The following is a 16,587-nucleotide window of genomic DNA, read 5'->3' as shown; positions in this document are numbered from 1 at the left end:
CACCATTCACTCTCCGATTGCACCTCAACATAAAAGACACCAAAAAGTCTCTTACCACTTCTTGTTAGTCAATTTTGAGCTTTTCTAGCGTTAGCACGCGCCAAGTGTCCGCGTTCGAAAAATTGGCGGAGAGCGTTGGGAAACCATCTCTCTTTTTGGGTGATTGTGAAGTTGAACAAAAGGATCAAAAGTGGCCTACAATCGCAGTGGTTAATTGACTGAGACTTCTCTCCTTCGAGCAAATATGAAAGTTTCTTGGGTGCTTTTTGTGAGTGTGTCGGTTAGTTTGCTTGGCATGGCTTGCATAACCCTATGTGCAAGTACAAATGGTACAGCTGAAATTAAGAAGATTGACGATAGTACCAAAAATTTAACAACAAAAACCTCAGACAATGCCACAGAAATCACATCAGAAAAAAGCCATAAGGGTGAGTTTGCAGCTTTTTCTCTTGCAATTGCACACATTGAGGAAAAAAATAAAACTCGGAGCCCGGAAATTGTATCTTGATATGAAAAACATGTTATGCTGGAGATTAATATTTCTGTATGAATGCCGAAGACGCGATTAGAGATCACTTGGCATCGATTGCGCAACACAATAAGCAAATGTGTGCGCGGGAAAGTGACTTAAATTGGCGCCTTTTCTTCAACGATGTATTCGTGTCTCACCTGCCCAATAAGTGGGAGGTGAAAAATACCACAGAGAGACATACCGTACAAGATTGTTGAAAAAAATATATACAAGAAATTCACAATGATCTTGATCTACTTACACACATTTTTTAATCTTGGAAATTTTCCCGTGCCAATGCGAAGATTCACTTTCATCCACGCAACTAATTGATGATAATCCAAAGATGCGATGATCGTGGGTGCGAATTGTAGGTAAAATCTCACTCTCGATGACCTCTGAAAGAAATAAAATTGGATCAAAAGTGAATGGAAGTTGTTGCTCTCATCTTAAAGCATGGCTCTTTATAAATCTTGAAAGAGTCAATTTAATTTTTGCAACTCTATTTGGATAGTTTCACGGGGGAATTTCTCATTAAAATTCCGCGATAAACTGCAAAATTATCAGAAAATTGACTGAAGAAAAAAATTCCTCAATTTCCCATCATCCGCGCCAACGACAATGACCTTTCTTGACACCAAAACTATCTGCAAGACAAGCCATTTTGCCAGCAGCTGCATCAACTTCTGCAAAAAAAACCATTCGCCATTGTGACATAAGCACCTTTAATTGCAATAATTAAGAGTAAATAGATTGACTTTGCAATAGTTTATGAACCTTTTCTTAATTGCTCCCATTTTTCGTGGATTATATCTCGCAATATTTGTTGAAATCACTCAAAAATCTATTAAAATCTCTAAAAAATCTGCCATGTTTGTCTAACGTGACTGAAAATTCGTTAATTAATGCATAAAAACGCATTTGAGATGGAAACTTAGGTGGTGGAAGAATTTTTTGCAGAGGAAATAGAGAAAAAGAAATCTATTTGCTGAGAAGGAAATTGCTAAAACATTCATGGGAACACATTGATGGTTCTTAGAAAACCTACATTGGCTTAACTATTTTTTTTTACTCAAATTTAACTAAAGTTTCTTTTTTATTAAATGAGAAAGAATTAATTGATTGGCTGTCATTAAAATCTTGAGCAAAAGCTATTCAAAAAGTTTGATGAGAAGTCATCCAAAAAAAATACAATTTTCGAAATAGCAATAAAATCTTTCTCAATTCTCTTTCTTTTTTTTAAACGCTTTTCCCAATTTCACAGAACTACTGTGAATAATTTAAATTTCACAAAGACGAATAAATCAAAAGATTTGTGTAGAAATAGGCAGAATATTAAATAGAGACAACAATGGTTGCAATAATCATGGAATGATCTACATTTAAACCAAAAAGACAGTTCAAGAAAGAAAACCTAAAGATAAACCTAAATGAGCTAAATTTGTAAGGAAAATTCTGAATGTGAATCGCTGAACGAAATGCATCTAGGGTGAGTGTGCCAAATTCCGGCCAGCTTTAAATTCCGGCCACCTTTTTTGTTCCTCTAATTTCCATGAATTTCAAATTTTTACTTACTGTAAAGATTATTATACAATGCAAAAGAATAACAAAAAATGTAGCTTCGACAAACGAGATGACGTGAAAAAGATATTGGAAGAATTCCCGAAGGGCAAGGAACTATAAGAATGGAGGTGGCCGAAATAGGCCACGGAAGCTATGTCTATATTTTTATTCATTTTAAAAAGTATAAAGAATAATTTTAAAGAAACTAAAGATGATAATTTGTCTACAAAGTTCCAAGCAACACTCCTTAAAAAGAAGTAATAAAAAAAATCAATTTCTATTAAAAATATTACATTTCAAACTTGAAACTTTGGCGCTTGCATGCAAATACGCCGAAATTTGGCACACTTACCCTACAAATTTTACATCATGTATAAATATTTATGTAATAAGAATATTATCTAAAATATACCAGACATTAGGTCAGAAAATTAAAAAAATATATGGTTACTGTAACAAATTTCGGCATAGTTGCATGCATTCGCCAAAGTCTGAAAGTTTAAAATGTAATATTTTTAATACAAATTGAATTTTTTGTTACTGCTTTTTATGGAGAATTTCTTGGAACCTTGTAGATAGTTTATCGTGGTTGTTTTTGTTACTTGCTCTTCCGGAATTCTTCCAATGTCTTTTTCACATTATTTCGTTTGTCGGAGCGACAGTTTTTGTTATTTTTTCGAATTGTATAACCTCTAGAGTACACAAAAACTAAAAATTCATAGAAATTCGAGGAACAAAGAAGTGGCCGGAATTTGCCCGCCATGCGGGCCGAAATTTGGTACACTTACCCTAAGCTTTATTTATACAAAATGAAAAATTTTAATATAAATCCATCGTTTAAATTACATCAAAATCAAGCAAATGTCAAATATCTCTAATTAATTGATAAACCACTTGATGAACCGTCCTTTTAGAGCTTATAAAATATTAATAAGAAAGACAAGATCAAAAGCATAGTTAATTAAAACGATACATATAGATCACATTTGAACTTGGTCACCCTACAGCCAAGATAGCCGAGATCGATCTAAAAATTATTTTAGGTTCAAAGTTTTAGTTAATTACAGATTTAATTATTTATGCATGCAATTCTGATGTAATTCAACTCTATACAAACAGAAAAATTCAAAATTCTTAAACAGAAACACCCAGGAATTTAATTTCGAACCCCATTTGATGAATGTCAATGCCATAATTCTGAATTTTTAATCAATTTTTAGTTGGAATTTGCAAATCTCAAGGTCAAGACATTTATCATTTTTCAGCTGATGTTGAACTTAAGTTCCCAATCTCTTAGCGTAAAAATAGGTAGAGATTCTAGCCCATTTCATTCACTCACAGAGCAGAGTTTCTAAAGTTAAACGTTTCGCGGATTCACGTTCAATTGAAGTTCCTGGGGTGTTATATATTCTTAATATAATAAGACAATCTCAATAATATATATTAGGAATAATACATTTGATTTTTAGATAAAAATTATTTATCAGTTCTAATACGTTTATTATGGGTTCAGAACCGATTGAAACCATTTCAATCTTGTCAAAAATTCCAAGACCTTTCCAACGAGCCCAAACCTGACCCCATTCGATTGTTAAATACGCTGCAAATAGACTTTTTGACCAGTAATCTTGAAAAAATTTATTACGAAGATTCAACGGTATTTTCGTTTATGGGCGAAATCTCCGCCAACGTAACCTTTTTAAAACATATCCAAAAATGAAAACAAAATCTTAGAGATCAATGAAAAAATCGAGGGATGTATGAAGAATTCGAACAGAGTAATAGGGGAGAGCCGGCATGTTTGTGACACTTTTTATGTTTTGACTTTAAGGCATTATTTCCAAAACTCAGAAAATAATCTTGAAATTTTATATAGCGCTTAGTATACTCACTACCCCATCCTACCATAAATTTTTGATCTAATAAACTGATTGTACTTTAGAGATCGTATATGAGCGGCAAATCAGAAGTGGAATATATTTTTTCAAGAAACTCCCAGGAAGTTTCAAAAAAAAATATTTTGGCAAAGCTTGAGCCAGATCTAAAAAATAAACATAAAATTTTATAAAAACCTCATTAGATGGAATCTTACATGCCCTAATTTTTATCTTAATCTGGGAATTAAATTTAAAAAATTCAAATTGAACGAATTTTGTGTAAATTGTTGGGTTCAATAGAAGAATTCTGTAACAGTATGACAATGTTATATGACAAATTTGATTTTTTTATGTACTAAATGCAGAAGAACTATAATCGAAAATCCGATTCATATCAGTTACTAAGAGTTTTATGAGCTTACTACAATCGTCATTCGTTTCTCACTGGGTTTTAATCAGGAGCATGACATTTCCTATATGTTTCCCATATATTTCTACCACACCGAAAAAACTTTTGAGTTTATTAGCTGTTTTCTGTCATTGTAGAATGAATTAGCAAATAATACAAACACAAAATAAAAGCCAATTTAATAACGAAAAGGCAACCGAAAACCCCAAATTGTCAACCTACGTAGTTTTGAAGATATGTCGTGAAATATGTACGAAAACAGGAAAAAATTTACAGTAAAACTGGTCGCATTTTTCAGAGCTAATGTCGCCCCCCTGGTTTTAATAGTGTCTTCCCGAATTTATCGCGAAAGTTTGTCATATGATATTGTCATAATATTACAGAATACCCCTACAGGGTTGATCAATTTATTTGGGTCAGCGAAAAGACTGTAAAAGCAAACCTCTGTCATTCTTTATAGAAAATTGGCCAGATACCTAAAATCTTAATTTAATATCAAAAAAAAAATATATTATAGGGGAAAATGCTCATGCTTCGTACAATACCAAGCTTCGTAATATTTTCCTATGTTTCTCAATAAATGTGACTGCGCACTATAATTTAAAAACTGATCACTTTCTTTTGGAAAAAATTAGTCATTACGAAGCTTACGATCGTACGAAGCATGGGCACTTTCCCCTAACATTGAATCTTTAAAGCGTGATAATCTTCAATTAGAGGATCTTGGAAATAATGAGAATGAAGAAAGAAATCTCTGATGATTTAATTTTAAAACCGCAACAAGAATATTTTGCTCTGTCAAATGACAAAATCGTGAGCAATCCTCCATGGTAAATTACACCTTTCTTACATGAGCAAATCTCGTTGGAGAAAAATGGCACAATTCTGATCACCTGAATATGTAACGGGTTACAGAGTATGTCTGCAGTTGGCATGAAATGCTCACCTCTCGGTTTCACTTCACATTTCGCGCGTCAGAGATTTCTTCGCCGAATTCTCTGGCTCTTTACCAAACTCTAAAAGATTACCCAGGCAATCAAACACCGATCAAATGGACTTGCGTTGTCCATGAGAGGCTCTCTGATTGTGTTTCGGCGATTATCTAACACCTTTTTGCGTCTCTAAACTACTCTAACACGACCACATTCCCCGCAGGAGGTCGCAGGGTGATCAAACAGTCCAAAAACGACGCCAGACCCAGTGATAGTCGAGTTGTGGTCAGCACAATTCCCACCACCAAGCCCAGGAAGGCAACCAAAAAGCCACAGATCCAGAAGAAAAGCACTAAGAAGACCGTGAATGAACTGATTTGTCCAAAAAACGCAGAAAAGCACGTTGGATGGTTTGCTCTGCCCTGTACCAACAATAAATCCTGCCAAATTATGGGCAAAAAGCACGTCTGCTGCAAAGTCAACAACTACAAAAGATGCATCCTGGGTGTCCCGAAGCCCATCTCTGAGCCTCGTCATGAGCGTGAGTGAAACCCCTATCTTCGTTCTAATGCTCTTCTCTTTCCAAGATCCTCTCAGTCTTTCAAATTAAGCCAAGAAAAAAGCAATTTTGAATTGAAAGTTACTTTAGAAGTCATAAAATTTAAATATTTTTAGCCATTCTTGGACTCATCCAGCAAAAATGCCCAAAAACACCCCTTGCAGAGCTCTTCTGGGAGATCAAAACCTGTGATACCGACGCCGATTGTTGGCCAAGAGTATGCTGCCCAGATGGCCGGAGGAAATACTGCAGGAGCGCTACTGTAGAATTACAAAAATCCGACATTCCCTTCGCACGCTCTCTGGCAAATCGTAAGTCTAGCAATCTCTTGAAACTTTCGGTAAGTCTTATAAAATAGTTCCTGAATGATTCTTTTAGCTCTGGAAGCAATGTCCGGATACATTCAGTGTACTCCACCCCCTCCAGCACAATTTGACCTATATCCAAAGCCCTGTAACAACACCCTGGATTGCTTTCCCAATGTCTGCTGCCAGGAAAAGGGCCGAAAGCATTGTAGGCCACCCAAGCGCTCTCTTCTAGCACTCATCACGACAATGACACAGAATGTGAGCGCACAGTGGCTGAAGGAGTGGGCCTCAAACCTCGTCATCCCCTAAAATCTGTGATTTGGAATTCCATCTTCCTACTCAGTACCTAATAAACGGATTTATTTACCAGTGAAAGGCTATTTTATTGCTTAATAAGACGTCCGAAAGGATAAATCTACAGTAACCATTAGCTAAAAAAATTTCTGCATTACGGGAAACTGCTCATTGCTCATGCTTCGTACGATTCCAATCTTCGTAGTGACTAAATTTTTACTATCTTTATAAATAAATGTGACTCCGCAATATTTTTAAATAAAATTGAGCTTTATCGTGATATAATTTAGGTGCACAAATAGATTGAGAAGCTAAATTACATTATGATATGGCTCAGTTCCACTTAAACATAGGAGAAAAATTCCAATTTCAAAGGTGCCCTACTTCCCCCTATATTTTAAAAACTAGACATTTTCTCCTGGTTTTTAAAATATGGGTGCGATGAGTCACATTTATTGAGAAACATAGGAAGAAATTTATCATTACGAAGCTTAGCATGTTACGAAGCATGGGGCACTTTCCCCTATGAATTGTTAATTAGGTTAATTGAAAGAATCTTGTAAAAATTATCGAAATTGGATTAGGGGGAGGCTTTGATCGTTCGCACATACGCTACCTTCAGACACTTCATATTTCTCCCATATTCCTTTATGAATCTCACATATGGCTATATATTGTAATAGCTAACCTTAAATCCCATCTTTCCTGAAAAAATTGAGAGTCTAATCCTTTTTTCCTAGTTTCAGGAAACAAAAAATAAAAACAGGTCCAAAACTGTAATTTTGCTGTGCAATATTTCATACGATTGTGCAGAATTAATATCACTTTTCTGAAAAACTACTATCACAAAGGGTAGAAGGGTTATTAGGAATCAGATTTATGTAAAAATCTTTTAGGCTGAACAGGCACTTTTTGTGGGTGGAACAAAATTCACAAACTTGACTCAGATTCATCGATCGCACATAGAAGACTGCTTCTTTCAGATATTTTCCAGGAAACTTCATTTTAGATACGATCCCTCATATTCACATCTATTGTAATCTACCGATTTGATCCACCACTAAAAAGGAAAACTTAAAAATCGTAAAGTTGATAAACAAGAAGTAATTTGACTCAAATAGGCTGCAGTTGAGTAATTATTAAGCAATTTTGCATTTCTTTGATATAAAAATATTTTTCAAGCTTGCACAAACTGAATGTGCAATGAAAGAATCACATCTGCAATAAGCTCATACAGTTTACAACTGGTTTTTTGACAATCTTTGACATAACCTCACTATTGTGTTGTTTTGCATGACAAAGAAAAGAAATTGTCCGTGAGAAGCTGTTTTGTGAAAATTTTAGCTTGTTCACCTGCTGAAGCTCAATATCTGTGCTAAATCCCGATTCCTGCAGCTGCAGGAACAGAGAAATCTTCAATGATGCGCATTCAAACGTTTTTGTGCATATCCGGCTCCGTGGAGGAATGGTGGAATCTTGTGTGGTCTTCTCGCTTGCAGAGTTTTAGTCAATTTTTAGCTTTAAAAACTTATTGATTCGTGTAAATTTGGTGATATTTGGACTTTTTAAGAAAGTATTCATCAGATTTAACCGTTTCCGGAGTGAAATTCTCGTAGAACCAATCAAACAAATGGTTTTTAATGTCAATAAAACATCTCTCAGAAAAGTTCCAAAAAAGTGATATTAAAATGTTTTATTCTATATAAAAATGGTTTAATCAAGTAGATTAGAGTTCCCTTTAAACAATGATGTGCAACTTTTAGTGTCCGGTGCAAAATTTACGGTGAAAATGGGGTGTTCAATGATGGCGTGAATCGTGTGCGATAATAGAAACTTGATTCATCTATCGGATAAATCGCCATTAAATTTTCATTTTCCTCTGGAGGAAAATCTAAGGATTTCCTGGAATTTTGTTTGGTGGGATTATAAACCTTATAAGTAAGACATTCTTTTGGCAGAGTTGGAGAATCCATACAGTTTGCATGGTAGTCAGAAAAAATCACTGAACTTGAACATCATTTTTGTATGCGAAAGTTCAAAGCCTCCCCCTACAAGCCAATATAATTACAAAAATATTCTCATCAAAAATCTCCTAATGTTTTTTTTTACAAGAATTCTGTAAAATGTAAAATAATCTAGCAAAAACGAGTAAAACCTGTGACATGAATATCATAAATTCGTTAAGATTCAAATTTAAAAAATCTCCATGGAATATCTGGAATTACGAACACTTTTCCATAACAGATTCCAATTATTAAAAAAATGATAATTTTCCTTGCTTTTCTATTTTTTTTTTTTTTTTTTTGAAAAAGATGAAAAAGAATTGCTAAGCTTATTAATATTTCTATAAGAATATTCTCAGGCTCAGGTAAGGAAACGAAGATTATTTCTGAACAATATTTGCTAATTTTCTTAAAAGTAATATATCGCACTTGCGCTATTTTAATGGCACTTTTATCATCTGGGTGTTTTGTGAGATAAAACGAACCATAGAGAGCAATTTTGACGTAGAAAGATTCAAGAACAATGGCATGAAAACCAATGTTATAAATTCAATGTTATTATCACAAAATCTCTTAAAATTAGATCAATTTTGGCATTGACTTCGAATTCTACTCCAGAATTAACAAAACTTGTGGCATTCATTTAATACATTTTAGCATTTATTTTAAAAACCCTAATTTAGCAACAAATAATGGCATTAAATCTAGAGCACTACTTTGCAAATTTTAGAGATTTTAGCACATTTTGGTATCAATTAAAGAGCACTTTTGGTATCAACGCAATAACATTTTGGCATCAATTTTAGAGCATTTTGGTATTGATGTCACAATGCTCAAAAATTGATACCACAATACCCTAAAATCAACACCAAAATACTCTAAAATTGATGACACAAATGCTCTAAAATTAATTTACCAATGTACTTAAATCAATACAACAATGTTCTAGAAATCAATACACAAGTGTGGTAAAATTAATACCACAATGTACTAGAAAACTATTGGGTCTACAAAAAGGTTCTCGCTGTTCACCGTTGGATGATTCTGACAAAGTCTGTACGTACTGGCGGTACTGGCGGTATTTGTAACCAACATCATAATGATTCTTTATCAAAAGATTGTAATTATTAGGACATTTGTTTTGGAAAAGTATAAACAACATATTTCTTCATAAAGTTTAAAATAACGAGTGACGGGCCGAAAAAGGTTCATTTGCGGGAGCTTCAGTTGTTGTACTTTCGCCAAAAGAAATCTGCGACTGAAGCACATAGAAATCTTGTAGAGACTTGCGGCGACCATGCTCCATCCGACACAACATGCAGAGATTGGTATAGACGCCTCAAAAAGAATAACTTACATATACAATATATGTAATATATACAATATGTGTAATATGGACAATGTTTTGAATAAAATAATATTTTCTAATTTTCTTTAATAAAACTTGAATTTTCACAAAAAAAAACAGCGAGAACTTTTTTGTACACTTAATACTAAGAAGTAAGAGATTTATGGCATTATCTTAATACCACATATTTACTTGATTTCAATGCCAAGAATGCACTAAAAGCAATCACATAAGGTATAGAAGCATTTTTGATGCCATAAATAGCACAAATGTGCATTGATTTTAGTCATTTTAGTGCATTTTTGAGTGATAGAATCCTAACGGCAAATTCTGCAAAAATTATGAAGAATTTTGCTGATCCGATCGTCAGATTAAATTTCTGCAGAAGATGACATCTTTCTTCAAGATGTCGTTCTGTCAAAATGGACTTAGAATATTTTCTCTGAAATTATTTGTCAATTTGGTGGAACTTATAGACATAAAACACGATTTTCGTGTCAAATAGAACTAAGAAAAATATTCCCGACAGAAAATTTAGCATTCTTTGGTAAAATGTAGGGCAGAGTAAGTACTTTTCGCCATCTTAAGGTTTGATACCTTGTAAGTAACGCTAAGACGGCGGCAGCTGCTATCACACATACATTGAATTCTTTGTACACCAAAATCTGTCAAAATTTTGCTTTCAAGAGCTATAGCTCAAAAGCAGTATTTGAAATAAATAAAAATAAATAAATAAAATAAATGAATAATTCTTATAATTTTTTTCGAATCATTACGATACTTTTTATACAGGCTTAGAAGCATTGTCTCTATATTGATCTAGGCGACCGCCCGAGAATTTTTGGGTATCTATTTGAAAAACTACATTTCCTGCAACAATGCATGATTCAGTACTTTTCGCCACTTTGTAAACACTTTTCACCATTGTTTAAGCACAATTTCGTCACTTGCTTGTCATTGAATTCTAAGAAACAGCAGTTTTCGAAAACCTCAAATAAAACACGGCATAGTACTTTTTTTTATTAAACACCGATACTTGACTATTATTTTCGAAGAATTTTTTGCACATTCTATTAGGAAAAAAAATCAATCGAAAATCATGCCTTTTTCAACTATATTCCGCGAGGTGCGCCATACTTGTAAAATGCTCGTAAATCGTAAAATTGAGTAGCGAAAAGTAAATGGACAGCAAAAACATAAAATAATACAACACAATTTCTCTTAGCGCGTTGATAAACTATTTGAGAACTCCATCCTTTTTACTGATTGTCCACCTTCTCGAAAATTTCTTTTAAAAACTTGCAAATAATCAGGTCGGGAAAGAGCCTGATATGGTTTTCTTCTTATTTAGACTAGATACTAGAAGAAACGAAGTAATACTCATTTTTGTAAGACGTGTGTTGGATCCGCGGCTAAAGGCCCTGCCGTTATTTTGAATCCCTAAAGACTGATTGGGTACACCAGGTGCCTTGTCCCTAGAGTTAGCCCTCTGAGTGGGAGGTGAAGGGTGTGCATCTTTATCGCCCTACAGTGAGCTTGCCTTCCGATGTGCATAAGACTATGGGCAGGGAGCACTCATGCCTTTCTTTTGGCATAACGCTCAAATACACTCAAATGCACCCTTAACAAGAGAATCCTTGTTGGGCCACCACCACCAATCGCGCTGCAGTGCCCCATTTCCAAAACCTCGGTTATTTTAATCTCACATTTTGTTGTTTCATGAACTCATAATTCTCTTAAAATTTGATTTTAATTTAGGTGTCGAAAAGTACTGACTTTGCACCATGAGAAATTTCTTGACAAGTTTTTTTTATGATATGATATAAGTTGAGGGCAATTAACTCTTTCGCGTCATTAGGGTCATATATGACCCGGGGAAAAAACAATTTCTTTTGACTATTTACATTAATTGAAATCTATCGGTTTGTGCACGACATCATAATAGAAGGATGTAAGATTCTTGGCTAATTTTCTCAAGACTCCAGATATTCAGGAAAAGAAAATATTTGAGATCAAAAATCACTAATTTCGAACTTTGTGAAATGACTTTTCTTTTTCAAAATCTTTTATATTCATTTATTTTTTTCAGCAAAAAGTTCTTTAGAAATACAAAATAGAATATCCAAAGATTGTATATTGCATATTATGATATAATAAATTACTCTCAATTTTCCAAAAAAGCGTGTATCATTTTCCGGGTCATATATGACCCTATAGTCCCCAAGGGTAACAGTAGTTTCGTCCCAAACCTGCAGCGAAATGTAATTGGGACATTGTTTTTCTTTGTGAAATGCAGGTGGGACATCTTGCTCCTGGACATTTCATCTTATATCTGATGAATTATAACATATTTTGCAATATTTTAGAGTATTCTGCAAGCGTCTCATATTGTGCAATTGTATTGTGTGTGAATAAATATGTGGATAAGTTTATTTTTGCCAAATACCACTCAAAATATTGTGACAGTGATTGTTCAAGGGATTACCAGGAAGATTCCTTGAACACCAGGAGTACAGTGTTCATCAAGACAATCCAGTTTGCCATGGTTTTGGCCAAATTAGTAACTTCAAGCAAAAAAAACTCTTAAAAAGCCCGTGATATAGATTTTGAAAATGGTATATACACTTCCCTTGAGGACAACAGGGTCATATATGACCCGGGGTTTTTCCGAGTTTTCACGCAATGGAAAATTTTTTTCCTCTTTGAACTATTATATTTGATCATAAAGCATTAGGAAAAACACAATTTTGCATGAATTCATCTGCTGAATAAAAGTGGGACGCGAAAGAGTTAAATCAAGATCGTTGATTTAATAAATATTATTAAATATTTTTAAATGATTTTCGAGCCTAATTATCATCTTATTATAATTTTGTGTACACAACCTACTATGCAAAGGTTTCACTTTTTCACTAATCTTATTAAAAAAAAATATACAAAAAAAAATTAAATATACAGCAAACAATGGTTTGCAAAATCTTAATTCACAGAAAACAATTACTACAAAATTTTCAAGATTTTGGATTTTGAAAGTGCACGAAATTCTCTAATTCTGTAATAATCGAAAAATCGAACAATCCTCAAAGTGCAACTAAAATAGCGCATGTGCGATAATTCACAATTTTACAATCAATTCCGTTAAAAATAATCTTCGGTTTGAAAAGTCTCCATGGAATATCTGGAACAATCCGTTTCTTTACCTTATCTTTCCAATGAATTTTGTAATGCTGGAGTTCTCACAAGCTTACAATTAAAATAAACAGGATATTTAACTTTTATTTTTTTTTTAAACTATAATGAGGGAATTACAACTCACTTTTTCCTCTGACGAATGTCCAGACCGTCCAGGAAACGGCATAACGTATTTCAATGCATTCTCCATGCTGGACCTTCCAGTGGAAATTTTATCCTATATGGCAAGACTGAATTCCAATTGCCATAAAAACAAAAACAGTTCGCCCGTTACTTTGATCAAAAGATTTTTCTCCAAGTTTTTCGGAAGAAAAAACAATTAAATACGTGAAACAAGTTTAGCACAGTATCTACGACATAAATTCTCGTAAGTCTGCTCATTCTAAGTCAAAAATCCAGAGCATCGAGTGCTGAGAAAGTTCATATTCCATCACGATGGACTTCGAAAAAATCCTTGAGAAGTACTTTGATAGAATGGAAATGCTGAAATTGCACTACAAAATCTGCCTGAACAAAGAGAATCACCAAGAAGACTGTAAGAAACTTGCCGCAGTTACTGCCGAAGTGAAAGAACTCCTAGTAAAGTGCAAAACATTCGCTGAAGATTTTCCAAAACTACGAGATGAATATCTGATTCTATCAGACAAGACACATCGTCAGAGGATGCTGATGCTAAGGCTAATTGAAATACTGAAAGAGTTTCCCAAGAAACCACAGCCACAAATCAATCAGAAGCCTCAGTATCTCAACCCATTTACTCCTCCAAATCGCATCCTGAAGGAGGTCAATACGCCAGAATCATCGAGCTTCCGGCTTTATCGACTACGTTCAAGCGGTAGGAAGACACCATCTTCAGTCATGAGATCAGGCTCCCTCAACCACAAGTCTTTGGGCCAGCTACACTTCCCGGAATTTGACTTTACCATCACTCAGGGCATTTTCGAGAGCGTTCCAAAGCACATGTGTGGACGTATCAATATCGATGATATACAGAACTTCCTGGACACTGTCATCAACAAGTGCTTCGTATTCAAATATAGAGTCCTGTCCCGCGAGAGGAACTCTATTCCACTCAAAGATCGCCATCTGTATGATTTGTTCCTGGAGCAAGAGAAGGAATTCCCCAACAGGCTCTTCATCACTCAAGGAGACATCACGCGCTGCATTGGCCAGATGATTGACAAACGTACCAACAGCCGCATTCAGATCCTAAGGCACATTAAGGTGCTCCAAGAGGTCAGGAAGAAGACCACAATCTACTACTTGTGGCTTCCTCTGAATCCTCTTGACAATTGAATTCTGGAGATTCAGATTCCTCCATTCCTTTTTTCCTCTTTCCCTTTTCATTTTGTTAGCGAACTTTAAAAAAAAAAAACTGAACTGAATTTATCTGAATAAAAAAATGAATTAATTTTTTTCTCGAAGAATTCTCAATTATTCTAGGGATCACTGATAAGCCCAGATAAGCTTATGGTAGCTGAGATTCTTTGCAAGTGACCTCAGTGTTCTTGCAACTCGTTTTGCGTGCAAAATTCCTTTTGAGTTGAATTTTCAAGCCACCTAGCGGTGGTCGTATGAAGTTTAGATGTTCTGAAGATGAGAGCATTTAACTAGACTTCTAGACCTTTGCAAATCACTGTCCAAAATCTAATTCTGGAAAATAGAAGTGGAGCTATAGCCATTTCAAGACTCAGTTTTTGACCCCTTGCTTAAAAGCTCTTTTGAACTTGTCACCGTCCTAGAGCTTTAATGGTAAAGGATATCAACTTTTGGTTTTCGATGATCCCAAATAAAAAAAAAACATTTTTAAATTGAATTCAAAATTGAGAATTAAAAAGTTAAAACCTGGATTACCTAAACTTGAAAAGAAAAAGTCAAAATGTGTGAAATAATGAGGGTTTTCTCTAGTTGGCTGGGTGCTGGTTTTTCGTTTGAACCTCAATTTCGAGGCTAAAAAATAATCTGAGCAAAAAGTTGTATATGAACGAAAATGTAGCTAATAAAATTCTCTATCAAACCCATAAAACAGATTGTTAAGGACAGTTTTAGTTTTCGAGATATTATTGATTAAAGTTGCTAAAAAGTTCGATTTTTCCATGTTTTCTGACATATTTGAGACTACAGCGCCTCTGGTGTCAGTTGTACGAACTTCATCTGTTCAAAGGATTTATCGGGCATGTAAGGGAGAACAAATTATTTCATAGTGAGAAATAACTCGGTTCAACATCAGAATCAGAGATATAGGCGCCCAAGTATCAAAAAAGGTTTTGCCTAGATTCCAGGCGCAAAATCCAAATGAAATCAAAATGATAAGTAATTTCGTAAATCATTTGACCCTAGCAATAGAAAAAAATAGCATGAGAACCCAGGGACAAAATCATCGTTGCACAGTGTTATTGAATGAAGGTCAAGCGTCAGTCACTTTGAAATGCTGAATTCTAAATCGATTTGCTTAAATTTGATTTTTTTGGTAAGGTCTTAAAATGTCTAATCCGGCTGCATCGGTTTTAATCAGTAATGAATCAGTTAATGTAAACAAATTGATTTCGAATGCAACCGACACAAAAGCTGTGCATAATTGAATAATTTTTTCAAATCTTTTATTTTATTTAACCGTTCCCAAGCTAGAGCAAACCGTTAGATATCGATAATGAACCGGCTTATAATCGATAACCAATTTTTAATCAAAAATCACTCTTAAAGCTTAAACCTTTTGTTTGAGTATTATAAATCGGTTTCAAATTGGTTGTGAACCGAGGGTAAACGATGGGAAGTGTGAAGCCATTTAAGTCGCCTAGGACGCTTTGCCACCATTTTCTATTTTTTGTAAGTTCTTAACAATGTACAGTGAACTCTCTCTCAATTGAGCATTTGAGGCAAAATGTAATCCGGTTTATCGATAGATTTGGGCGTCAAAGTCTTTGTAAATTCCACAAAAAGCGCTCAATTATAAACAATCACGACAAAATAGGAAGAACTACACCGAATTTGAGCGAATTAGCTTCATAATTAGAGAGTCTACTGTAGTATAATGCCCTAGACACACGTACGACTTAAGCCGAGAGACGACTTAGTGGAAAATGATAGAAATGCACTTTAATCATTATTTCTAATATAATTACACTAGGCCGTCTCTCTGTCTTTTGACCTATATAAAATTAAAACGGTAAGAGATATCAACTTCCTGTCTTCGATGACCCCTACTCAAATGACATTATCTCGAAACTAATCTCTTTATTTCCCCCCTCCCCCTTCATGCGTTCCCTACCCCCAAAAATAGGCCAAAAATGAGGTTTTTCTAATTTTGCAAAAAATTAGCCCTGGCGGTTTCATTCATTTTTGGATGTTTTGGAGGCAGTCCAGCTGAACATTTCGTCCTTAGACACCTATCACCGGAAAAATCACCATCTTGAATTATTCAAGATCAAAGTTCAACCACCCTGGCAGGCCTATTTCTCAATAGGAAATTGGTTCAATACAGATTTACTCGAAAGGTTTTGGAATTCCAAATACGACTGCATCAGTCGCAATCGCCAAAGAATCCGTAAAACATAAAGTATTGGCTCCAGCACACCTTTTAGATCAGGAAGA

At 34.6% G+C, this 16,587-nt stretch overlaps 3 protein-coding genes across 5 annotated transcripts in view; 2 read left to right on the top strand and 1 right to left on the bottom strand.

Annotated features, from left to right (window-relative positions):
• The window catches only part of LOC129799701 (actin-binding LIM protein 1), a 275,681-nt gene that overhangs the window by 144,747 nt on the left and 114,347 nt on the right, over positions 1–16,587 (bottom strand). For 2 of the 3 annotated variants that reach the window (XM_055843859.1, XM_055843860.1), the window contains exon 9: positions 774–909. In XM_055843859.1, the coding sequence (XP_055699834.1) occupies positions 774–909 (136 nt within the window). Of the gene's footprint in view, positions 1–295; positions 336–773; positions 910–16,587 lie in introns of those variants that run through there. The other variant, XM_055843862.1, reaches the window with a different exon arrangement.
• On the top strand, positions 47–6,574 carry LOC129799706 (uncharacterized). Its single transcript, XM_055843868.1, has 4 exons — positions 47–428; positions 5,516–5,833; positions 5,968–6,162; positions 6,230–6,574. The coding sequence occupies exons 1-4, from the start codon at positions 245–247 to the stop codon at positions 6,466–6,468; spliced, it is 936 nt and encodes a 311-aa protein (XP_055699843.1). The 5' UTR covers positions 47–244; the 3' UTR covers positions 6,469–6,574.
• On the top strand, positions 13,173–14,435 carry LOC129799707 (uncharacterized). Its single transcript, XM_055843870.1, has one exon. The coding sequence runs from the start codon at positions 13,432–13,434 to the stop codon at positions 14,290–14,292; it is 861 nt and encodes a 286-aa protein (XP_055699845.1). The 5' UTR covers positions 13,173–13,431; the 3' UTR covers positions 14,293–14,435.

This window comes from Phlebotomus papatasi, chromosome 1 (assembly GCF_024763615.1).
Source record: "Phlebotomus papatasi isolate M1 chromosome 1, Ppap_2.1, whole genome shotgun sequence".
NCBI classification, from domain to species: Eukaryota; Metazoa; Arthropoda; class Insecta; order Diptera; family Psychodidae; genus Phlebotomus; species Phlebotomus papatasi.
The sequence above is the reverse complement of the archived record's forward strand: the minus strand, read 5'-3'. Positions and strand labels throughout refer to the sequence as shown.